Below are 24,841 nucleotides of genomic sequence, written 5' to 3'. Positions count from 1 at the left end.
GATGTGCCTGGAGGCTGTGGAAGTGAGTGAGGTCCTCAATGAATACTTCTCTTCGGTATTCACTAATGAGAGGGAACTTGATGATGGTGAGGACAATATGAGTGAGGTTGATGTTCTGGAGCATGTTGATATTAAGGGAGAGGAAGTGTTGGAGTTGTTAAAAATACATTAGGACAGATAAGTCCCCGGGGCCTGACGGAATATTCCCCAGGCTGCTCCACGAGGCGAGAGGAGAGATTGCTGAGCCTCTGGCTAGGATCTTTATGTCCTCGTTGCCCACGGGAATGGTGCCGGAGGATTGGAGGGAGGCGAATGTTGTCCCCTTGTTCAAAAAAGGTAGTAGGGATAGTCCAGGTAACTATAGACCAGTGAGCCTTACGTCTGTGGTGGGAAAGCTGTTGGAGAAGATTCTTAGAGATAGGATCTATAGGCATTTAGAGAATCATGGTCTGATCAGGGACAGTCAGCATAGCTTTGTGAAGGGCAGATCGTGTCTAACAAGCCTGATAGAGTTCTTTGAGGAGGTGACCAGGCATATAGATGAGGGTAGTGCAGTGGATGTGATCTATATGGATTTTAGTAAGGTTCCACATGGTAGACTTATTCAGAAAGTTAGAAGGCATGGGATCCAGGGAAGTTTGGCTAGGTGGATTTAGAATTGGCTTCAGAAGTGGCAGATGGAGTTCAACCCGGACAAGTGTGAGGTGGTACACTTTGGAAGGACAAACTCCAAGGCAGAGTACAAAGTGAATGGCAGGATACTTGGTAGTGCGGAGGAGCAGAGGGATCTCGGGGTACATGTCCACAGATCCCTGAAAGTTGCCTCACAGGTGGATAGGGTAGTTAAGAAAGCTTATGGGGTGTTAGCTTTCATAACTCAAGGGATAGAGTTTAAGAGTTGTGATGTAATGATGCAGCTCCATAAAACTCTGGTTAGGCTACGCTTGGAGTACTGTGTCCAGTTCTGGTCACCTCACTATAGGAAGGATGTAGAAGCATTGGAAAGAGTACAGAGGAGATTTACCAGGATGCTGCCTGGTTTAGAAAGTATGCATTATGATCAGAGATTAAGGGAGCTAGGGCTTTACTCTTTGGAGAGAAGGAGGATGAGAGGAGACATGATAGAGGTGTACAAGATAATAAGAGGAACAGATAGGGTGGATAGCCAGCGCCTCTTCCCCAGGGCACCACTGCTCAATACAAGAGGACATGGCTTTAAGGTAAGTGGGGGGGGGGGAGTTCAAGGGGGATATTAGAGGAAGGTTTTTTCTCAGAGAGTGGTTGGTACGTGGAATGCACTGCCTGGGTCAGTGGTGGAGGCAGATACACTCGTGAAGTTTAAGAGACTACTAGACAGGTATATGGAGGAATTTAAGATGGGGGCTTATATGGGAGGCAGGGTTTGGTTTATTGAGATTTTCCCTTTCAAGTCCCACTTATTCTAATTTTTTTGAACCCTCCATGACTGATTTAGTTTTTAAAGAATGGGATAGGTGGGGTATTAAATGTTTTTGGGATCTGTTTGTTGGAGGAAATCTTTTTTCATTTGAACAATTGTCGGCTAAATATAGCTTACCCAAAACTCACTTTTTTAGGTATCTACAAATCAGACTTTCTAAGATCTCAATTATGCACATTTCCTATAAGCTCAGATGAGAACTTACTAGATGTAATTTTTAATTTGTCACCTTTTCATGATGGTTCAATATCTAATATTTATGGTATGTTACTGGAGATGAGGAATGTTCCTTTAGACAAAATTAAGAATCTCTGGGAACAAGATTTACAGACATAAATATCTGAGGAAACTTGGAATGAAATTTTTAAACTGGTTAATACTTCATCGCTATGTACTCACCATTCCCTCATACAATTTAAGGTGGTATATAGAGTCCATATGACTAGAGATAAGCTTTCTCATTTTTATTCAGATATATCTCCCTACTCTGACAAATGCAATAATGGAGAAGCTTCACTAACTCATATGTTTTGGACTTGTCCGAGTCGTGAAAAATATTGGAAGGAAGTTTTTCAAACTTTTTCTTTACTTTTCAAAGTCAATTTTAAGCCTCATCCTCTGATGCCCCTATTCGGTATTGCTGCAGGACAAGATATCAAGCTGAAGACATCTGATTTACATATTTTGGCCTTTAGCTCTCTTATAGCTAGGAGGGCGTTTTTGTTTAAATGGAAAGATGTTTTTCCTCCTACTCATGCTCAATGGTTATATGACGTTATGTCATGCTTAGATTTAGAGAAGATTCGTTGTTCAATTTCTGAATCTCGTCAAGACTTCAAACATTGTGGCGACCTTTTCTGAATTATTTTCAAAACTTTCAAAACCTTCAATTCGTTGTTTAAATACAGATGTTGGCTATTAGTAATTTTTATTATATGAGAACGTATTTTACCTTTTTTTCCCCTTAATAAACAGCTTCGGTCTTGGTAGGGGTTAGACTCTTTTTTTGTAATAAATTAGTATATTTCAATATAACTATTGATTAACTTACATGAATACGGGGCAATGAGATTGGATTGTTATTATGATTAGATATAATGTAACTGGTAGTTTTTAAAAAATCTTTTTTGACCTTTTATATATACTTTCTTGTACTCTATTCTTCTATGTAGAAACTCATAAAAATATTGGAAAGAGAATACTAGTAGAGTACTATAAAGCTCTTTTAGTTCCTAATTGTTAAAGAGGAATTTAACCAATGTACCTGTATGCTGTGGCATTCTTTTGATTGACTGTAAATGAACAAAATCAGTGCAGACACCTTCATTTTCATTGTAACATTCAAGATGATTGTCAATACCTTCAAATCCTTCGTAGTTCCCTAACTTGTTGGAGTAGTGAAATTATTTCATTTTCACTCCTGGCTGATTCTGGCATCTCCAAGCCCAAATGCTTGAAGCCACAGTGAGTAAAACAGTTCTTAATTGTCCTGCTGCTTATTTCTTGCAAACTATCAGTGCCAAAAATCATTGTTTAAAAATTTTTAAAATTTTTATTGAAGGAATGACACAATACGTAATGCATTACATTTTCCTCCATTTTGCTTTTATATCTTACCCCTAAACAAAACTCCCCTCACCCACCCTCCCTGAACATACCATGGCAGCTAATATATTTACAATACAGCACTTCACAAATACAAGTACGGACATTTCACAGCCATACCCCCACATTTCTTCACGACGAAGGCCCACACACATCCACAACACGTCAGATGATCCAGAATACACTCACATTACAATGCATCAACCACCCTATGAGGTAAACCATATGCGCGTTAAAAGGGGGCAAATCCCCAAGTAAAATCAAATGCCCTCAGCTGGTAGGTAATTCCTTAAGACTCCCAAAATATGACAAGAAAGGTCCCCATTTCGAATAGAACTTTTTCACAGACCCCCTCAAAGTGAATTTAATCTTTTCTAATTTCAGAAAAAAACATTATGTCCTCCAACCAAGCAGCAGTAGATGGGGGAGTGGCAGATTTCCAGACCAGCAAGATTCTCCTACGAGCCAAAAGTGATGTAAATGCAATGATATCCGACTGGCTTGCATTTAAACCCAAAGCATCATCTGCCACACCAAATACAGCTATAAGCGGGCAAGGTCTCAGTGTCACCCCCAAAACCTCACTGATAATTTTAAAAACCAGTGCCCAATAACCATCAAGCTGAGGGCAAGACCAAAATGCATGCACTAAACCAGCCGGAGAGAAGGAACACCTGTCACAGCCAGCGTCTGTCCTGGGATATATGTCAGCAAGCCTGGCTTTACTTAAATGTACCCTGTGTAAAACTTTAAATTGTATGAGCCCCAGTCTAGCACATGATGACGAGGAATGAACCCTATTCAATGCTTTTGCCCAATATTCCTCAGCCAGATCCATGCCAAGGTCATCCTCCCACTTGGCCTTAGATTTGTTTAGATCTTGAACTCCCAAAGACATCAGCTGAGAGTATAGTACAGAGATCAGCCCTTTATTATTAAAGCTAAGAGTGTGTTTTCCCACAACATAGCAGGTGGTAGATCAGGAAAAGAGGGAAATCTTTCCTTGACAAAGTGGCGAATCTGCAGGTATTTAAAAATAAGATTATGCGGAAGGCCATATTTACTACACAGGTTATCAAAACTATCAAATATGTACCAGTGTACAAATCCTTAATGCGCATAAGACCGTTCAAACCCCATTGTCTAAAGATTGAGTCGAATGTGGAGGGAAGAAATAGGTGGTTTCTATGAATGGGATCTCTAAGAATTCTACTAAGCTTGTGAGGCACGACCTACCCCTCTCAGAGCCTAGCTGACTAACTCTAATCAGCCTATGCTTTCCCAAATGCTCGTAAATCCTGTCTCAATGTCTTCCCTTCCACTGATGTATGACTTACTGGTCTATAATTCCCAGGATTATGCTTATTATGAACAAAGGAATAACATTTTCCACTCTCCAATCTTCTGGCTCTACTCCTGTGGCTACTGAGAATGCATAGACGAACACCAAAGGTGCAGCAATCTCTTCCCTCACTTGCCATGTAATTTGGAGTATATCCTGAATAGCCCGGGGACTTGTCTATTGTAATGTTTTACGGAAGTTCCAGTGTATCATCTTTCTAAACGTTGACATGTTCCAGCATATTAGCCTGTTCTACACTGACCTCACATTTGTCAAGGTCCCTCTCACTGATAAACACTGAAGTAAAGTATTCATTAAGGACCTTTTCTATCTCCTCTGATTCCAGGCACATTTCCTCTTTTACCCCTGATCAGTCCTACCTTCATTCTAGTTATCCTCCTATTCTTCATATTTGTGTAGAACGCCTTGGAGTTTTCCTTAAATCTGTGCATCAAGACCTTCTCAAGTTCCCCTCTAGCTCTCTTAAATCCCTCCTTAAGCTATTTTTTAGCTACCTTCTCTGATCCTTGCTTTCAGAACCTCAAGTATACTTTTTTCTTCCTCTAGACTAATTTTCCATATATCTTGTCAACCATGGTTCCTTCACCCTGCCATCCTTTCACTGCCTCAGTGGGACAAACCTTTCCAAAACCTTATGCAGGTGCTCCCTAAACAGCCTCCATTATACATTTTCCTGAAAACATCTGTTCCCAATTTACATTCCCAAGTTCCTGACTAATTGCATCATGATTAGCACTCTACCAATTTAAATACTTTCCCATAACTGTTCTGATCCATGTCTGGGGCTATGGTAAAGGTCAGGGAGTTCTGGTCACTGTCTCGTGCTACTCACCCTACAAGGAAACTGTTACCTGAACATGTTAATTCATATTAGATTCACTATGGCCTCTTGCCTAGTCGACCTGTCTTCATATTGTGCCAGGAATGGTTCCTGAACACACCTAACAAATTCTGCCTCATCTAAATCTTTTGCACGAAGAGTGTGCCAGTCAGTATTTGGGAAGCTGAAGTCGCCCATTACAACAACCCTGTTATTTTTGTTTTTGTACCTTTCCAAAATCTGCCTCCCTATTTGCTCCTCAGCGTCTCTTTTATTATTGGGATTGGGAGGGAGGAGAGCCAGAATCTGTAGAATACTCCCATGAGAATAATTGCTCCCTTCCTGTTTCTGACTTCTACCCGTAGTGATTCTGTGGAGAATCTCTCCAAACTTTTTTCCTTTCTGCAGTTGTGAGTTACAGTTTCTTTTTTTGAAGCTGATATTGAAAGAAGCACACTTTGATTAGTGCTAGTTATTATTGAAGTTCTTCTGTATTGTGCACTGTAACACAACCGAAGATTTACATGTAAGAGTTTTGCTCTAGGGCTAAAGCTTGTTATTATGCTCCTGTTGTATTATAGCTCCATTGTGGAAGTTCAAAGATATTTTATTTGTCACCAAAAATCACCAGATTCTAGCAAGGAATTTGGTATTTTTTACTTTGGGCCTGCTGAAATTCTGAATCCATAGATTATTTTATGGTCAAGCAAGTTCAATTGAATTTCATTGGATGAGCAAAGACCTTGTAAATTTTTAAATCTGGTGATCTGCTGTTCACTAATCATTACAGTTCCAGTGCCAAAATACTGGCACATGATTTGTATTGCTTCAGTATTGCATTCTAAACATATGTGGCTATGTTTTTCTCTGCTAGGCCTTGGCTCGTTTATGGGATGGAATGATCAGACAAAGACAAATTTGATTGTCTAGGAAATGTGGTAATAAGCATACAAGCACAACAAAGTAACTTGAACCTAATTTATTATCATAAAACAGCACAAATAAATCACATAAAATACTACATGGTAAATTGCAAAGATTTCAGGGCTCACAATTCATAGTCTCCACTTGATTGTTGCTGTTGTTGGCTGAACTCTGAATTTCAACTCGTGAAATCACCCTGGATTTGTCCTAGGCACCAAGGCACACGATTCCTTGGCCTAGGTGAAGTCCCCAGAACCTAGGTACCTTAATAAATAGGGGTTCAATCCACAAGCATAGTGAGATACATAGGGACAGACAAACTTTTTGATCTTTTGTTCTCGTGCCACTAGTGTAAGAATCTAGCCACTATTAGTAAACATTTAACAAACCTACAATGTTTAACTTGTACAGACACCTTACATGCTGTGACTCAGAGCTAAATGTCTTTTGGAATTATTCAAACTTTCTAATATTTTTACAAACCTTAATATACCGCAACATATGGCATCAAATTGAATTTAAAAATAAATTGTGGTCTAGTGAACCAACTCAGTGGTTCATAAATGACATCTTTATTTAAAATCTTGAACATTCCAGCTGCAATTTCAATTTATATGTATATATAATATGCCATTTGAGAACTGTGGATGTATTGTACTTGTAAATGTGCCTTACAGGGCTTTTTGTGGTAATTTTGGTGTATGTAGTACTTAGCTATAACGTATAGGCTGTGATGGCACAGAAGATGCAAGAGGATTTTAGCTATTTGCTACTATTGCCATTAATGAATTGCAAACCTACCAAGCCTGTAAGTTACTGAGTGAACTTTAACCTATTGTGATGTAAATTCACAAAAGACAGATAATTAAGACCTGATCTAAACCCCATTGGCCTTTGTTAATGTATCAACTATAACCAGTGCTGTTTACATTTGATTATCTTTGTGCTGCTTCCATTCACCAGTTTTAATACTGCCCACAAAGGGTTGTGAGCTATTATGGTTCCAAGTATTCCTAATTTATAGATCACATGTAATTGGTGGGATTTCCAGTATAATTGTGCTAGAAATCATGCGCAGCTATTTTTCAATTACCTTTATTGCTGCGTTTACACGCATGCACACACCTCTTTGGATAGACCTTCATGGAAATAATGAGGACATTGCATATAGGAAGGGGATTGAAAATCTGGTTGAATGTTGTCACAGCTATGTCAGCAAAACCAAAAAGCTAATTAGGAACAAAAAACCAGAGTTCTCATTGGGGATCAGAGATGGAAAGGCTCAGTAACTTTAAGTTCCTTGGCATTATCATTTCGGGGGATCTGTCCTGTGACCAGCACATAAGTGCCATTACAAAGAAGGCACAGCAGTGCCTGTCCTTTCTTAGTTTGCACAGATTCAGCATGTCATCTGAAACTTTGACAAACTTCTATAGATGCATAGTGCAGAGTAGCCTGACTGGTTGCATCATAGCATGCTCTGGATGCACCAATGCTCAAGAATTGAAAAGCCTACAAAAATGGTGGATACAGCCCAGTCCATTACAGGAAAAGCCCTCCCTTCCTTTGAATACTACAAGGAGTGCTGCCACAAGAAAGCAGCATCTATCATTAAGGACCCCACCAACTAGACCATACTCTATTCTCACTGCTGAAATACATAGAACATATAATAGTACAGCACAGTACAGGTCCTTTGGCCCACAGTGTTGTGCTGACCCTCAGACCCTGCCTCCCATATAACCCCCCACCTTAAATTCCTCCATATACCTGTCTAGTAATCTCTTAAACTTCACTAGTGTATATGCCTCCACCACTGACTCAGGCAGTGCATTCCACACACCAACCACTCTCTGAGTAAAAAGCCTTCCTCTAATATCCCCCTTGAACTTCCCACCCCTTACCTTAAAGCCATGTCCTCTTGTATTGAGCAGTGGTACACAATTCAGTCTTTTCTTAATAGATTTTAGTGCACTGGCAATTTGAGTTTGTAATAAGAAAGATAGAAATCATTTTGGGAAAAGTGCATTTCTCCCATGAAATGTTCAGAGAAATTTAAGTAAAAGGCTAATTGCCAGCAATTTGAATCTCAAAGGAAATATTTAGAAATAATGATACAAGCTTTTCCTGAAATTTAGTATTCTCTTAAATATTGTTAATTTTGTCTTGCTCGATTCTCCTTGGATTTAGCAGAGAATTGTCTGTTTAAATTCCTTTTCTGTGAATGGTGAGGCTGATGAATGCACCTGGTTCTAGCTTTAATTTTATTTTATATAGAATTATTCATGCAAATTGTGGAAGCTCCACAAGTCTTCTGTTCTGAGTTACTTCTGGGATTCAGTACTTCCTGCTCACTAATGCTCCTACTCATTTTTGAGTGCAAATTATGTCCCCATACTTCATATACCCTACTTTCCAGTTGATTAGAAGCACACTTATAGGATACCTGGGGGAGCAAGTGGGCTGGTTGGCAAGGATAGCATTGGAACTGCAGAGGATTTTGAGTGCAGAGGTCAGTGTGATCCCACTCTTGCTAATGGGTTGTACTTCAAAAATAGACTAAAATATTGCAGCTGAAGTATGCATGTGGCAAGTAGTTAGAGTTAGATTTGATGTTCATAAAACAATTCTTCGTACTCTGACTTTGGGTTGTGCTCTTGCTGGAAAAGATTGTTTTTTGTGATCCTTATTTTCCTGGCTATGAAAAAGTGAGGCAAGTAATCTAACTTTAATAATAAATCTAATAATTTAGTTGGAAGAATCAAGAATAATGATGGATTGCCAGAGATAGTTTTCTTTTGGGAAATTGTGGGTGACTGGCCCCCAGCAGCCCAATAAACGTTTCATGCTTTCATTTGTATCCGCTCATGGCAATGTGGTCTTTATTGCTCTGGCTGTGCTCCTCTGACTGGGCTCACATACATTTACTCACCCATTTCCCCAGAATTGATGGCTGCATTTGTTGTCCACAAATTTCAGACAGTAGGATTTGCTAATAAAAACTTATCCACCTTTTTACCTTGTTATCCTCAAAACCAGATCTTACAAATGCCTGTAGTGAAATGGGTTAAGAAAAACAATTTAATGGGAAGAAAATATTTCCGGGAAGGTCAGTATTTTATTTCTATCTCTATTGCCATTGGTAGTGAGGTACCATTTTGTCTTTGAGCTTCCAGCATTTTTTGTGGCCACTTTCTTGAACTGCTAGTAACTTTTATGGTGTTGGGGAGAGAGTTCCAGGCTGCAGATTGAATGGCACAAGGCACTGGTGATGTGTTTACAAGTCAGGGTGGTGGTTGACCTGGAAGGAACCTGTTGGGTTATGGTCTTTGTGCTAGAAGCTCTTGTCCCCTTTGACAGTAGAGGTTGTGTGTTTGGGACCTGGTGTCATCATAAAGTAGGCAGCAATTGCTGTGCAGTTTGTATAAGCTACATACAGCTAATTATACATAGTACTTTTTGGAAGACCACTTTTGAGTTAGATTTGGGGTTCTGAGACTATTCAAATGAGCACAGTTCTAGCGTCAGAGGAGATGATAGTGCATGTTCTTTGTGTGAAGATGGAACTTGGTTTCCACAAGGATCATATGGTCATTATTTTTATCATTGTTGTTACAGATGCATCAGCCACAAGAAGATTGGCACAGGAGGTCATTTGGGGTTATCTTTTGTGTTGATACACTCACCAACTACCAGAGATTCATGTGGCGTCTTTGTCTTTTAGGACTGCCCAGCTTGATCAGTGTGTCATTAGATATAGTCTGAACTATTGTAGCTTTCAAAACTTCTTCCAAATGTTATTCAACATGTTTGATCAGCTGAGGGAGAATAATGGTTGGTAATCAGGAGGGAGTTTATTCCTGTTGTACTTTCCTGTATAGTAGATTGTAATAGAGTGGTCAAGCATATTGTCAGTATAGTGTAATACTGAGTGTGAATACCTCTTGATGTTGCTTAACAACCTTCCCAATTTAAGCATCAGTCTCCAGATGTTTGTCAGAAATACTTTGTAAATTTGTCTAGACTGCAAATGTCTGGATTCAGTGCCGAGATGGATGCCAGGTAGTCTAGTGTGATTTTAAAAGCGCAAACATGAGGAAATCTGCAGATGCTGGAATTTCAAGCAACATACACAAAATGTGGAACGCAGCAGGCCAGGCAGCATTTATAGGAAGCGGTCCAGTTGACGTTTTGGGCCGAGACCCTTTGTCAAGACTAGTGTGATTGATTTTTTTTTTTGTCTTTCTCTTCTTCCATGCAAATTCTGTTTCTGTCTTGTATCATTTTTCCCAAATGAACTTGGGAATTTTTAATCCTAGTTTTCTTCTGGAACTTAAAAATTTCAATTAAATTAAACCTACATGTTTTAAATTTATATTTTAATACAAGATATTTCTTTCAAACTTTGTTTCTCTTTTCAGTAGACCACTTACAAGTCATTCATAAAGTCGTGGAGCACTACAGCACAGCAACAGGCCCTTAGTCCATCTAGTCCATGGTGAATTGTTGTTCTGCCTAGTCCATCTATTCATACCTGGACCATAGCCCCCTGTACCCTCCTATTCATATACTTATCCAAACTTGAAAGTTACAATTGAACCTGCATCCAACACTTCCACTGACAGCTCGTTCCATACTTGTTACACCCTCTGAGTGAAGAAGCTCCCCCTCAGGTTCTCGTTAAATATTTCACCTTTCACCCTTAACCTATGACCTCCAGTTCTAGTCTTGCCCAATCTCAATAGAAAAAGGCTGCTTGGATTTACCTATCTATACCCCTCATAATTTTGTATACCTATATTAAATTTCTTATTCTCTTGTGCTCTAGGGAATAAAGTCCGAGCCTATTGAACCTTTCCCTGTAACTCAGGTCAATAAGCCCCGGCAACATCCGTGTAAATTTTCTCTGTATCTTTCAACCTTATTGATATCTTTCCTTGGGTAGGTAACCAGAACGGCACACAATACTCCAGATTTGTTCTCACCACCTTGTTATGCAACTTCAGCATAACTCATGGATTTTTACTTGCAGCCTGCTAGAAGCGTAGCATTCTACACTAATCAGAAGTGAATAAATGCTGAGGCCATAAATTCCTCCAAGGTGTAAGAGATTTAGATATGTTCTGATGGCAAATCCTTTTCACTCAGGAAGTGAGTACCTGGACCGCAATGTGGAGAGAGTGATGGAAACTTACTTGCTGACAACATTTAACAAATGTCTAGGTAGGGACTTGAATTACCCAAGAGTTAAAGGCCAGGTGTTATGTGCTGGAAGATAGGATTAATACAGGTGTGTGCCCACTGGTTGATGTGGTGGGGTAAATGGCCTTTTTCTAGATCTAAGTTCATCCAATTTCTCAGAGTCAAGTACAATGTGATCAGTAAGCTATTGCTTCCGGAAGCTTTATTTGTCTTGTAGGAATAGATAGTTTATAATCTCAGTCAGGGTCAAAACATTGCCAACATGATTTCCATTGGTTGAAGCATATACTCAAAATTCCTCATTCTTGCTAGTATTGAGTAAGTGAAGACCTTGTTTTCTCTCTCCCTCCCTGTCCTTCTGAATACCCTTTTAAACCAGCTCACAGGTTTACATTATTTTTTTTTCACCTCCCCACTGAAGATGGATAGTCTTGGGGAAACGACTGGGAGACAAGATTTTTTTTTTTAACCATCTCTGAAATCCACTTAAAGCTGCTGACAGCAGAAGTTAAAGCTGAGTTGCACTTGGATTCTCAGATTCTAGATCCTGACCCAGTGATGCACAGTTTTGTGCAGTCTCAAATAAGCAATCCCAATTGCCCCTAACAGTCATGAAGGAGTGATGCACTCCACGCCGGCAGTGTGACGCTCCAAACTCTGAGTCCAGTACAAAGCAACAGTTTCAGATTTCATCAGTTTCTGGATCTTGAAACTGGAACAGTTCAGATCTGGCTCAGGTTCAGCAACACCATTTCCAAAAGGATGTAAAGATGGGAAGCTAGAATCAGAGCCCTTGAGGATTATAAAGAAACCAGAAAAGAGCTTAAGGGAATTATGAAAGCCAGGAGGGACAATGAAAAGACTTTGGAAAGGAGGATTAAAAAGAATCCTGAGGCATTCTGTACATACATGAAGATCAAGAGGATAACCAAGGAGAGGGTAGGACCATTCCAGAATAAAGGAGGGGGGATTATTTGCTTGGATGTGGATGAGGTCCTTAATGAGTACTTTACAGTAGTATTTACCAAGGAGAAGGACATGGAGGGTAGGGACATCAGTGCCGAGAGCATTACTATGCCAAGGCATTTCAAATTAAAGGAGGTTGGGTCTCTTAAAGAGCACTAAGGTGGATAAGTTCCCAAGGCCTGATAAGGTTAATCCTAGGTTATTGAGGGAGGCAACAGAAGAAATTTCTGGGGCCTTGACTAATACCTTTGTGTCCTTTAGCCACAGGTGATGTCCTGGAGGACGGGTGAGTGGCTAATATTGTTCCATTATTCAAGAAGGAAATAACCTGGAAACTAGACCAGTGAGTCTCGCATCAGTAGTAGGGAAGTTGTGGGAGAGAATTCTTAGTGATAGGATTTATGAGCATTTGGAAAACCATGGCCTAATTAGGGAGAGCCAGCATAGCTTTGTGTGGGGCAAGTCGTGTATTACTAACTTGATTGAGATTTTTGACAAAGTGATGAGAGAGATTGATGAAGATCAAGCTGTGGATGCTGTCTGCATGGATTTTTAGTAAGATGTTTGACAAGGTCCCTCATGGAGGGCTCATCTAGAAGATGCATGGGATCCATGGTGAATTGGCTGTTTGGATTCAGAACTGGCGTGCCCATAGTAGTGGTTGAAGGGACTTATTCTGGCTGGTGGTCTGTGATTAGTAGTATTCAGCAGGGATATGTAGTGGGATGTCTGCTGTTTGTGATGCATATATATGACCTGGATAAAACTATAGATGGGTGGGTTTGTACATTTGTATATGATACGAAGATTAGTAGTGTTGTGACTAGCATAGAAGACTAGCAAAGAATATAGTGAGTTATGGATCAGTTGCAGATATGGGTGGAGAAATGGCAGATGGAGTTTAATGTGGCCAAATGTGAAGTATTGCATCTTGGTAAGTCAAACTTAAAGAAACTCAGTGAGCTGTTAAAGGCAAGGCCAGTAACAGTGTTGATGAGCAGAGGGATCTTGGGGTCCAAGTTCATAGTTCTATGAAAGTGGCTACACAGATTGATAGGGTGGTTAAGAAAGCATATGATATGCTTGACCTTATTAGTCGAGGCATTGAATTCAGAAGTCAGGAAGCTATGTTGCAGCTTTATAAAACTCTAGTTGGGTTGCATCTGGAGTATTGCATACATTTCTAGTTGCCCCAGTATAGGAAGAATGTCGGGGCTTTGGAGAGGGTACGGAAAAGATTTATCAGGATTAGAGGGCATGTGTTTTAATGAGAGCCTGGACGAACGAGTTGTTTTCTTTGGAGTGGCAAAGGCTGAGGGGAATTCTGCTAGAGGGTTATAAGAGTATGAGAGGAGTAGATACTGTATAGTGGACAGATGGTATCTTTTTCCCAGGGTTGAAATGTCTAATGCCAGAAGGCATGCAATTAAGGTGAGAGGGGATAATTTCAAAGGAGATGTGATGGGCAAGATTGTTTTTACATAGAGAGTGGTGGGTGCCCGGAAAGTGCTGCCTAGGGTGGTAGAGGCAGATACATTAGGGACTTTTAAGAGCCGTTTAGTTGGACACATAAATATGAGAAAAATTGAAGGATAAGGGTATTGTGTATGCAGAAGAGATTAATTGGCCATTTGATTGCTGTAATTTAATTGGTTCAGCACAACGTTGTGGGCCGAAGGGCCGGTCCCTGTGCTGTGCTGTTCCGTGTTCTATTTCAGTACAGTGTGGCTGTATTTAAAATTTGAATTGCATTTCTAATAGTTTTATCTTTATACTTTTTTAAAATAATTTTTGAGTATCTGCAATATCAGAGACATTAACAAATGTTTCAAGCTCTGGATTTAACTTGGCACCCTGAGATGTGTCTTTAGTGGCCATCAAAGCTTGACAGTTACAGTAGGAAGATGCAGTCATCAGCTGGGATTGGTCAACTGTACAACAGCAGAGCTGGTGATCGGTGGAAATGTGATCATGGGCGGCTGAACTGTTAGCTGAGCGGAACCATTCCACAGGCGAGATGTGGTAGATGGATAGCTGTTCCTCATGCGCTAGGTGTTGCTATCGTCGGAGGAACTTGCAATGTCATTAGCTTTGCATTTGCTGTCTGATTAGCATTTGCAATTTGATGCATACTATCTGAAACAAATTGGCCCTTAACTGTAGCCTGTTCTGGATAAAATGGAAAATTATAATAATTGTCTTACCAGTCTACAGTGTTGCATGTGTAATAAAAACATGGTTTAAGGGTGGTGGTTATGACTCTGAAAATTGCTATTTACCAAGAATGTCAGCGAGGTGATGTGGCAGGTTTTTTCTGAAGTTTGCTGGACATTTCTGTCTATTTGAATTGGCGTGTCATCAAAGTTTCTCACCTTCTTCAAGAGGTGGTGTTTGGGAGGGATGTGGGCACTTCTCTAGCAAGGACAGCTTTTGTTTTCAGAAAGGTAACGGTGAACTGCCACCATGTGAGAAGATATTTCTGCAGTGCTATGAGGTAGGGAGCTCCAGCATTTAGACCTTGAGTGCCTGCTTTATGTGGCGTAGCCTATTGCAGTCACCAGACTTCTGAAGGGTGATACGGTTGCATTTATGTGTAATAAAATATCCTGGTGTTAGTTTTAACCATTTGAAAATGAGGCTCACTAGGTTAGTGACGGGAGTTGCTCAAAAGTTCAACCAGAACACACCCCTTGACTAAACAATTGTTTGATTTCTTTCTATGTTTTAAGCAAAAATTAGAAAGCATGGCGAACTGTATTCATGGTTGTTAGTGACCATTTTCTCTCGGCACACTCAACATTATGTGTACATTAGAATCAGACTCAGAATTGGGTTTAATATCACCAGCATATGTCGTAAAATGTGTTAACTTTACGGCAGCAGTACAATAAAATACATGATAAATAGAGAAAAAATCTGAATTACAGTAAGTATATGTATGTCTATTAAGTAGGTAAGTGAAAATTAAGTAGTGCAAAAAAAAACTGAAATAAAAAACGTAGTGAGATAGTGTTCGTGGATTCAATGTCCATTTAGAAATCAGATGGCAGAGGTGAAGAAGCTATTCCTGAATTGTTGTGTGTGTACCTTCAGGCTTCTGTACTCCTTGACATTATTGTCAGAGTTTCAGTTGTTTTTATTTTCTGATATTTTATTTTCCCACCAGAGTACATTATGTTCCATGGTTATGGTCTTGTATCTTGGTATATTGTTTTCTGGCCACAATGTTTGCTTTGTAATGAGGGCGCACGGCTGCATAACATGAACTGTTCAGCCTAAGTTTCTCTTTCCAGACTTGGAGATAAGGTACATTCCGTGCACAGGACATAATTTCTGTTTTGAAGCCTTTTGTGCCTGTAATCTAAAGGCTGAATTCTGCTGTTGTTTCTGAATTCAATAAACATACTGTAATACTTGTATTGCCTTGTTGATAGATCAGCTTGTAAGAATCAACATCTTACAGAACAGATGGAGATCCTTTAGCTGATTGTCTCGGTGCTGGTTTGTGCCTGCCAGAGGTTGAGTGGCTGATGATGTATCTGCTGATGCATCACTCTGTCTTGATCGTAAATGTCACACTTGTCTTTTCTTTGTACCCAATTTATGCAGCTTTTAATACTTCGGCTTTTTTTCTGAATAGGAATTTGCATAACCATGGCATCAGAAAATCCAGGTCCTCCCAATCCACACTGCAAGATCATGACCTTCCATCCAACTATGGAAGAGTTCAAAGATTTTGGAAAATATATTGCTTATATGGAATCTCAGGGAGCCCATCGGGCAGGACTGGCAAAGGTAACACATCCTATCAGTCAAGTTTTCTGCAATGACTTGATGACTGGTTATTTTATTATCATTCAATCTGTTGTATTACAGAAATCCCTACCCAATTCCTGCCAAGCTGCTTGTCATTGGAGTCTGGTGTTAGCTTTATAAAATGCTTGCTTGATTTGAAAATTGTGGTTTTAAAGAAATTTCAGTGGAAATTTATAATTATGTTTTTGTATTTAGTCTAAACTCCTTCAAAGCCTTGGTCATCCCTGTTTCTAGGATATATAATCCTCTGAGATGCTTTCTGTCCACTTGATCAGCCTCAGATTTAACCACTAAACTCATGTGCCTCAGCAGTCAAGGCCTGAAATTCCCGATCTCCCTTCTTTCACCATTTCTACCCTTTCTTTGTTAAGGTTGTCCTTGAAACCTGTCCCTTTGACCAAGGTTCTGGGTATGTGCTTTTATATTGCTATCCGTGACTCTGTGTTTTGCTTGTTTGCTATCTCCTCTGTGAACCATCTTGGGATGTTTGGCAGTGCTACATAAATAGAAGTTGCTGTAATTCACTCCACCATCTGATGTTTCTTTTTAAAATATGTTTTGTGTGGCTCCAGTAATTTGCAATTACATGGTTTATTTTCACGTTGCTAACCTTTAATGGCTCCAGGCTTCTCATTTTGCAACTGTTTCCATTTAAAAAATTTGCATGAATCTTGGATAGTCTTGTAATTGGTTGCTATGTAGAAATGATGAACAAATGGGAAAATAGTTGGACCTTGGCCTCAACTCATTTGTAATTGGTTGTTATGCAAAAATGGACAAATAGAAAATTAATGTGTGCTTTAACTCCTCAGGATTTAAAGAAATCAATTTAGGACCTCAGCCTCAACCCATCTGCAGCAGGTGGTAAGAAAGACTTGATGTTGGTTCAGGGGAGAAGGAAAGGAAGTCATAGAGTTGTACAAGAGAAGCAGATACTTCAGCTCAGGATGTCTATGCTGATCATCAAGTGCTCATTTATATAAATCCCATTAACCAGCATTTAGTCCATGGCCTTCAGTATATTGGCAATTCACCTACTCATCCAAATTCTTCTTAAAAGCTGCGTTCACCACCATTTAGGCAGTGCATTCCAGATTCACATTTTACTGTACGATATGAAGAACTTTAGCCCCCCAGTTCAAGGGGAGTTTACTTCATTGGGAATGGGTCAGAGACTGTGTGATCAGCTATAGAGGGATTCTCACAGGACGGATGTTTGGACAATGGAATTTTATACTTCATTGTCGCCAAACAATTGGTACTAGAACGTACAATCATCACAGCGATTTTTTGATTCTGCGCTTCACACTCCCTGGATTACAAATATTAAATATAGTTAAAATTAGTAAATATTAAAAGTTTAAATTATAAATCATAAATAGAAAGTAGAAAAATTGGAAGTAAGGTAGTGTAAAAAAACCAAGAGGCAGGTCCGGATATTTGGAGGGTACGGCCCAGATCTGGGTCAGGATCCGTTCAGCAGTCTTATCACAGTTGGAAAGAAGCTGTTCCCAAATCTGGCCATACGAGTCTTCAAGCTCCTGAACCTTCTCCCGGAGGGAAGAGGGTTGAAAAGTGTGTTGGCTGGGTGGGTCGTGTCCTTGATTATCCTGGCAGCCCTGCTCCGACAGCCTGCGGTATAAAGTGAGTCCATGGACGGAAGATTGGTTTGTGTGATGTGTTGCACCGTGTTTACGATCTTCTGCAGCTTCTTTCGGTCTTGGACAGGATAACTTCCATACCAGGTTGTGATGCACCCTAGAAGAATGCTTTCTACAGTGCATCTATAAAAATTAGTGAGGGTTTTAGGGGACAGGCCAAATTTCTTTAGTTTTCTCAGGAAGTAAAGGCGCTGGTGGGCCTTCTTGGCAGTGAACTCTGCTTGGTTGGACCAAGTCAGGTCATTTGTGATATTGACCCCGAGGAACTTAAAGCTTTTGACCTGTTCCACTTGCGCACCACCGATGTAAATTGGGTCGTGCGGTTCGCTACTCCTTCTGAAGTCAACAACCAATTCCTTCGTCTTGCTGACGTTGAGGGATAGGTTATTGTCTTCGCACCATGCCACCAGGTTCTTAATTTCCTCCCTGTACTCAAACTCATCATTACCCGAGATACGGCCTACAATTGTGTCAACAGCAAACTTATATATTGAGTTTGATGGAAACTTGGCTACACAATCATGTGTGAACAGTGAGTACAGCAGGGGGCTGAGTACACAGCCTTGTGGGGCACCGGTGCTCAGAGTGATTGTAGAGGAGAGCTTGTCCCCTAATTTTACAGCCTGGGTCCTGTCTGTGAGGAAGTTGAAGATCCAGCTGCAGATCTGAGTGCTAAGGCCCAGGTTCTGGAGCTTAGGAATCAGTTTATTTGGAATGATGGTATTAAAGGCAGAGCTGTAGTCAATGAAAAGGAGCCTTGCGTATGCGTCTTTATTTTCCAGGTGTTCTAAGGAGGAATGTAGGGCCAGAGAGATGGCATCAGCCGTTGACCTGTTGCTCCGGTAGGCGAATTGCAAAGCGTCGAGGTTGACTGGTAGGCTGTGGTTGCTGTGTGCCATAACCAATCGCTCGAAGCACTTTATAGCAATTGATGTCAGAGCCACAGGTCGATAGTCATTCAGGCATGCCACCTTGCTCTTCTTTGGCACTGGGATTATTGTTGCCTTCTTAAAACACGAGGGGATCTTAGACTGAAGCAAGGAGCAGTTGAATCTATTAGCAAACACTCCAGCTAGCTCGCTTGCACAGGCCTGGAGAACCCGTCCTGGGACGCCATCTGGGCCAGTCGCCTTCCTTGGGTTTATCTTCAGGAAGGCCCTTCTAACGTCCTCCTGGTTGACGATGAATCTCGATGCCAGCAGGTCCGGTTCATCCGGAGGGAGCGGGATGCTCCTCTTCTGTTTGAATCTTGCATAGAATACGTTAAATTCGTCAGGAAGAGAAGCGCCACAGTTATTGATATTCCCAGCCTTTTCTTTGTGCCCAGTAATCTCATTTAGACCTTGCCGTAGTCTACTGGCATCCCTCTGGTTAGCCTGGGCTTCCAACTTGGCTCGATATTGCCTCTTGGCGCTCTTAATGGCTTTCTGGAGTTCACATCTGGATTCCGTGTAGCGACTGGTATCCCCGGACCTAAAAGCCGCAGCTCTATCCTTTAAAAGGGACTTGACCTCATAATTCATCCAAGGTTTCCAGTTAGGGAATACCTGGATTGTCTTGCGAGACACACAGTCCTCCGTGCATTTCCAAATAAAGTCTGTGACAGCTGAGAGGTGATCATATTGAAACAGGTAAGATTCTTATGGGGTTGGTAGTATATAATAATAGTCCCCTATAATAGAAGGGTTAACAACCAAAGGGTATGGTCTCAGAATACATTGGCACCTATTTAACTGAGATGAGAAAGAGCTTCTCTGGAGTTGAGCATCTTTGCTATTCAATGCTACAAACAGCTGTGGAAATTGAATCCTTGTGAATATTAAAGCTGATTTTGATAGACTTTTAATCAGGGGAATAAGGGTACCAGGATAAGGGCTGCAAAGTGTACTTGAGGAATTTTGGATCAACTATGATTCCACTGAATGTGCATGGAGAGGCTAGTTCTCCCAGTTGACTTAATTCAAATTTCCCTTCTTATCAGAGGTTGTGTACCCGCCCAGCTGACAAGGAATCATGCACAGATAATTGAATTGAATTCAAGTTTGATTGTCATTCAGCCATACACGAATGCTCATGAATACAGCCAAACGAGATTCTGGGACCAAGGTTCAAAACACAGCACAAAATACACGTAGCACGTACAAGGTAGCAAGCACATGTGTGATATCAGTAAAATATAGCACCAACTCTAGCCTGGATGCCGTGCCACGCAGCCCCCAGTGGAGTGTACCACCTTCGACGCCTCTCGCCTGGCAGCTGTAAACTGGCGACACCGTGGTTTGAGGCCTCACACTGGCTTTGACCGAGGTTGTACAGTTCCCCTGCCATCTGCCCCTACTGTCTGCAATAAATCAGTGAATCAGACCTGCAGCATTCCACATTAACAATGCCCCCGAGGCTCTTGTGATCACTGGAAAAGCGACTAAGATGGTCACTCACTATTTGACTGCACGCCCCCTTCATGCATGGACTCCTCTGAAGCCTCTCTGATGCAAGCAGCAGCATGATCTGCACCAAGTTCAGCGCCTTCATTTTCACCACCAATGAGGAACTCACTGACAAGGTAGACCTGCAGTACTTTAAGTTCTTGATGTCTAGCAGGATCTTGCAATCATAAACATTATGTTTAAAAAGGACAGTGGCACTTTTTTTTTTTTGAACCTGTAGAATCTGCTGCGATTGAACACACCGCCATCTTACCAGAAGCGATGTGTCGCTGTCTTTTTGGTGTCCTCTGATACCCTAGTACCTCACTGACTCCCTTGGATGATGATACACCACTGCCAACAGCCCCCTCTGGTGGTGATGGCACACCACTGCCCCCTCTGGAGTTGATTTTGCAATTGTGCTCAGCTTTGGTAGTGATGTTTGTTAGTGCTCCCCTCTGGTGGTGTTAGTGCCTCATTACAAGGTGTCAGAAATTTCTCTGCACAGAAAAGAAAATGGATTGCATTACTTACTTCATTGCTGTATTCTGTACCTGCACATTAGTTTACAAACTGATTTGGCTCAAATATCATGATTTTGATGATGAAACGTAGACACAAATGGTACGAAAATTTGAATTGCTTGCCTGTGCTCTATGTGGAAGAGCCCTTGTATCATTTGTAAATGGCAGAGAATAAATTAGTGCTGTAAAATTGCAGTGTGTATGTATTAACTCTAAATAATACATTTTTTTCCCCAGGGCACAAGCAGTTCCTCAAGTACAGTCAAGTTTCCTTTGTACATGTAGGCTCTACTTGAGATCCTGCTGTACTCAACCCACAGATCATTAATGCATATCTTGGGGGCGGGGGGTGGCGGGGCAACTGAACACCTGTTAATTGTTCTATATGCTGTCCTTTTCAGGTTGTTCCACCTAAGGAGTGGAAACCAAGGAAGTCGTATGATGAAATAGATGATATGACTATACCAGCTCCAATTCAGCAGGTAGTGACTGGTCAGTCGGGACTTTTCACACAGTACAACATCCAGAAGAAATCCATGACTGTTGGAGAATACAGGAAACTGGCCAACAGTGAGAAGTAAGGGGCCTTTCTTTTTGTTTTGCTTCTAAATTAATGTTGCAAAATGTCTATGAAAAGTAGACTCAAATTCTTTGACGTGTGTTGCTCAAATTGAGATCTTGTTTTTGTGATTGAGAAATAAATGAATCCAAGATTAGTGATTTGAAAAGACAGTATTATTTGTATTGACTGAGCAGTATTGCTGAAATATGAGTTAATGCATTACCTGAAATGATCATGTAAAATATGGGGTACATTGAAACAAAAAAAGGACGTGACATTTTAGGGTTCTTCATACAGTAAAGTAATTTTTTTAGTGTTTGGAAAGATCAGGCATCTTATGATACAACAGTTTCTCATCTCTGTGACAAGATGGAAAGTGGCAATAACAACCATAGACTAGTTCAGGCCTCAGCTTGGTTGTTTCTTCAGTACAATCTCCATTTTCTTTTGGGTGATCATAAAAATATGCCTGTGCATGTACTGAATTTCCACCACTGTTAGAACACTGACCTGTGCATCCCACTGGCACACACACGTATCAAAAGACACAGATACCATTCCTAAAGTAAAATAAATAGAAGTACAGTTCCTGCATTGTCCGCATTGGTGGCACAAGGTTTTATTTTTCAAGATTTTTCAAAGGAAAGATATACAAGCTTTTTTCATGTGTTATCTGTTGGTTAAAACTGAAATAATCCAGTCCTTGAAGAAGCACTGCACTAACTTGATACTAGGCTATTTAAAATCTTGAGAGCAGTACATTCTCTTTTGCAGTTTTCTCTGGTAAAAACAAAAGACTTTGCCAAAAACACAAGAATAGTAATGGTGAGAAGTGAGTGCTAGAGAAGAGTAAAATTAGAAATATTTAATACAAATCAAGGAAAATGTGCCAGTTTTTAGAAGGAAATGGTGTGCAGTGCATTAACTAGAATCACAAAGGTAAAAATGATTGTAGATGTTAATAACATAATAGTTAATATTTTTCAGTTGAGCTATTAACTGGATAGGATACTAAATTTTATTGATTTTACATGAGGTTTAGAGTTTCACTGGGTAAAGATTTTTTATGATTGAATGAAAACTAGAACCTCCTGATAATCTGGGCAGTTCAATATCTTCCATAAGTTATGAAGGAGATTACGGAGGAGGATTGTGTGACGTTGACCAAAAGAATTATTGAGCACAGGTAGTGCTTTAATACTCAACTCTGTGGTACTGGTGCCTTGTAAACAAGGTTGGTGAGGGACATTGTTTTTCAGATTAGGACCATGGAATGTCATGTTTAACTGAATAGGGAGATGGTCCCGTAAATTAATGTTCCATCCAAAGTATTTTAAATTGATAAATCTCTGTCAGTTCTGAATATTAGTACAGATTATGTATTTACATGTTCATGTGATGCTAGAGTCCCCAATTAATACCCAGCAGTAAGTATTGACACCAGAATTTGAGGGAGTGCATTTCACTGACGCTGTATAGTAGACTGCAAGCAAGAGAAATTTGCAGATGCTGGAAATCCGAACAACGCACACAAAATGCTGGTGGAACTCAACAGGCTAGGCAGCATCTATGGAAAAAAGTACAGTCGACGTTTCGGGTCAAAAGCCTTCGGCAGGACTGGAGAAAGATACTGAAGAGTAGATTTAAAAGCTAGGGGGAGGGGAGAGAGAACCACCAGGTGATAGGTGAAACCTGGAGGGGGAGGGATGAAGTAAAGAGCTGGAAGTTGATTGGTGAGATGAGGTGAGAGAGGGAAAGGGGATGGGAAATGGAGAGGGGGCGTGTGGATGGGGCACATTACAGGAAGTTTGAGAAATCGACGTTCATGCCATCAGGTTGAACGCTACTTGAATGGAATACAAGGTATTGTTCCTCCACCCTAAGTATGGCCTGATCACAACAGTGGAGGAGGCCATGGATGAACATATCGGAATGTCGCTCCCTCCTGGCACTTATCCTCGCAGGTGGAACAGGTGCTACACCTGCCCCTACACCACCTCCCTCACTACTGTCCAGGGCCCTAGACAGTCCTTCCTGGTGAGGTGACTCTTCACCTGTGAGTCTGTTGGGGTCATTTACTGTGTTCGGTGCTCCCAGTGTGGCCACCTGTATATTGGTGAGACCCGACGTAGATTGGGAGACTGCTTCGCCGAGCACCTATACTCCATCTGCCAGAACAAGCAGGATCTCCCTGTGTCCACCCATTTTAATTTCACTTCCCATTCCTATTCCGATATATCCCTCCATGACCTCCTCCATTGTCGTGATGAGGCCACACTTAGGTTGGAGAAACAACACCTTGTATTCTGTTTGGGTAGCCTCCAACCTGATGGCATGAACCTCGATTTCTCAAATTTCCGATAATGCCCCCCAGCACTCTTCCCCCACCCCACTTCTCCATTGCCCATCCCTTTTCCCTCTCTGACCTCATTTCACCAATCAATTTCCAGCTCTTTACTTCATCCCTCCCCCTTCAGGTTTCACTTATCTCCTGGTGGTTCTCTTTCTCCTCCCCTCACCTTTTAAATCTACTCCTCAGCTTTTTTTTCTCCTGTCCTGCCGAAGGGTTTCAGCCCAAAACATCGACTGTACTCTTCTCCATAGATGCTGCCTGGCCTGCTGAGTTCCTGTGTAGTAGACTGATTGGACTAGTAGTCTGGTGTTAGTGCGGATAATGGAGCTTCCAGCAGGTCTATATCAACATCTGTGTTCACGTCTTACATTACCAGCCCTCCTGCTGTCCATAGAGTGAAGGCGATCCAGAGTGCTCTGCCTGTAAGGGTGGTAGAGGCAGAAACTCCCATGAGGGCATGTGTACGTGAAGAGCTGCAGACCTAGACCTGGATTGTTGGATTAGTTGGGGAGCTCTTTATCCATTGATAAAAATGTGATGGGCCAAATAGTCCTTGTGTGTAGCTACTTGATGTTGAACAAAAGCAGCTGAACAGATGTTTTCTACTCCTTTGGCATGAAGGAATCTGAAGACTCGTAGAATTGGATATGATGGGACTGGTCTGATGTGAGTAGCATATCTAGTTGAGTGCCAACTACGCCTGTGTTTGCACTTCTTTGATGTGGGTGGAAATGGGGACACAGGAGGCTTAACAACGAATGGAGACTTTGTAATTCCATCTCATGACAAGGGCAATGAATAACTTGAAAGACTGAGAGAGAAAATGGCGCAGATAATTACAGCTAAGAGCTCTTCTGGCACAAACATCAGAGGGTCAACTGTGGAGTATAATATTCAAATATTCTGAATGCATAGAATCATTTGTAAGGTATTAATGTTTGCTGGGTTGTTTAAAAGTGCTGTGCCTTTTGTGATTAATTGGTCATCCTCCCCTCCTGTGATTTCTTCAGTATTTCATGGAATGGTAGGTAGTTACTGTACATCACTAAAAGGGACTATTTGGCCTTTCTGGTTGTGCTGGTCAGAATGTTTTGATTATTTCCTAAATTAGAATGTTTAAGTTACTCCAGCTTCTCAGATTTTGGTTTAGTATCAATTAA

General features: G+C 40.9%; 1 protein-coding gene across 4 annotated transcripts in view; it reads left to right on the top strand.

Annotated features, from left to right (window-relative positions):
- Positions 1 to 24,841, top strand: part of kdm4b (lysine (K)-specific demethylase 4B) — a 550,987-nt gene that overhangs the window by 85,396 nt on the left and 440,750 nt on the right. For all 4 annotated transcript variants that reach the window (XM_072244640.1, XM_072244641.1, XM_072244642.1 and 1 more), the window contains 2 exons: positions 15,980 to 16,134; positions 21,168 to 21,343. In XM_072244640.1, coding sequence (XP_072100741.1) covers positions 15,994 to 16,134; positions 21,168 to 21,343 — 317 coding nt within the window. In that variant the 5' untranslated portion in view covers positions 15,980 to 15,993. The remainder of the gene's footprint in view (positions 1 to 15,979; positions 16,135 to 21,167; positions 21,344 to 24,841) is intronic.

Source organism: Mobula birostris, chromosome 26 (genome assembly GCF_030028105.1).
Source record: "Mobula birostris isolate sMobBir1 chromosome 26, sMobBir1.hap1, whole genome shotgun sequence".
NCBI classification, from domain to species: domain Eukaryota; kingdom Metazoa; phylum Chordata; class Chondrichthyes; order Myliobatiformes; family Myliobatidae; genus Mobula; species Mobula birostris.
The sequence above is the reverse complement of the archived record's forward strand: the minus strand, read 5'-3'. Positions and strand labels throughout refer to the sequence as shown.